Source organism: Sitodiplosis mosellana, unplaced genomic scaffold (assembly GCF_009176505.1).
Source record: "Sitodiplosis mosellana isolate CC-2019 unplaced genomic scaffold, AAFC_SMos_1.0 Smas_scaffold_1409, whole genome shotgun sequence".
In the NCBI taxonomy this organism is placed as follows: domain Eukaryota; kingdom Metazoa; phylum Arthropoda; class Insecta; order Diptera; family Cecidomyiidae; genus Sitodiplosis; species Sitodiplosis mosellana.
Window position 1 is genome coordinate 1 of NW_022596651.1, and position 1,315 is coordinate 1,315.

Here is a 1,315-nt window from a genome sequence, read left to right on the forward strand (position 1 = left end):
TACAACAGAAATGTGCAACAGATTCAAATGTTATTTTTGCGGAGGCCAGCATTATCTGTAGGTGACAGCTATTAGATGTGATTGACAAAAAGGAAAATATTTATTTGGGTTTCAGCTTCATAATCAACACAATGCATCGGGAATTTTTAAATAATAAGACCAGATTTTATGCTTAATACATCCTTGTGTTTATTTTTATTCAAAGCAATTTGTTTGAACACGAGTTGTTTTATTCGATGTGTTAAATTTTAATTGCAGCGGAGAGCTACTTGTGCATTTTCTTGTGTCTGTTGAGATTTGCCTTTTGCGAGAAGCACTTCGAGCATGTTTCACATCGGAATGGCTTTTTACCAGTGTGGATTCGCATGTGGTTCATCAAATGTCCTTTATGATCAGTTGTGTACGTCTTACAAAGATCACATTCGAATCCGCGTCGCTTGAAATTGACTTCGTGACTTTCTTTTTCCATTTGTTGTGCAAAGATCTTGAAGCAAGTTGAACACTTGAATTTTAATGGATGAAGACTGGTGTGGGTTTTGAGATGGCATTTCAAAGTTTTTGAGTGGTTGAATTTCATTGAGCAATGGTCGCATTCGAATGGCCTCTCACCGGTATGCACGCGCAGATGAACTTCCAAATTCGACTTTTGCAAAGTAGAGTATTTCTTGCACAGATGACACTCGTAGCGACGCACCTTACAACCAGATTCATGTTCCACCTTCTCCTCGCTTCGATGAAATCCTTGCAAACAAGTTGAACAACTGAACAGAAATTCATCGACGTGTGCTTTCATGTGCGATTGTAGGCAATGTTTTTGGATGAATCGTTTCGGGCACACGTGGCATGGAAATGGTCGTTCGCCAGTATGCTTGAGCATGTGCTGATTAAAACGACTGACAAAATTAGTGACATACTCGCACAATGAACACTTGTGTCGCTTTCCAGTTGCCTTGCCTTCAGGTGGCTTCTTCTCGTCACGAGCATTGTTCACTTTGTCCTTCTTGCCGACTGCACCACCATCACCACCATTCAATTTATTCGACATCGGACTGTTTTGTGGTTGGTGATTTTTGTCACCTTTTTTAATAGCAACTTGATTCACCTCTTCCTTAATCTTTACTTTCCATTTCACTTGAGACAAATGGTGAAAATCAATGCAATCGTCGGTGCTACCCATTTGCTCGTCACCAATCGAGTTTTCATGTATCACACTGTTGACCGTGTATGATGATCGTGACACCGTCACAATGCAGTCGTCATTTTCTGTTTCTTGTTTGACTGTCGGCTCCTGTTTTATTTCCATTTCACAGAAAAT

At 40.2% G+C, this 1,315-nt stretch overlaps 1 protein-coding gene across 1 annotated transcript; it reads right to left on the bottom strand.

Moving 5' to 3' along the window:
- Positions 1-265: 265 nt before the first annotated feature.
- LOC129571141 (gastrula zinc finger protein XlCGF8.2DB-like) lies at positions 266-1,303 on the bottom strand. Its single transcript, XM_055450906.1, has one exon. The coding sequence runs from the start codon at positions 1,301-1,303 to the stop codon at positions 266-268; it is 1,038 nt and encodes a 345-aa protein (XP_055306881.1).
- Between the last annotated feature and the right edge of the window lie 12 nt (positions 1,304-1,315).

Bases quoted from the DNA above. Each gene is read 5' to 3' on its own strand.
- LOC129571141 (XM_055450906.1), bottom strand. From the start codon at position 1,303: ATGGAAATAAAACAGGAGCCGACAGTCAAACAAGAAACAGAAAATGAC.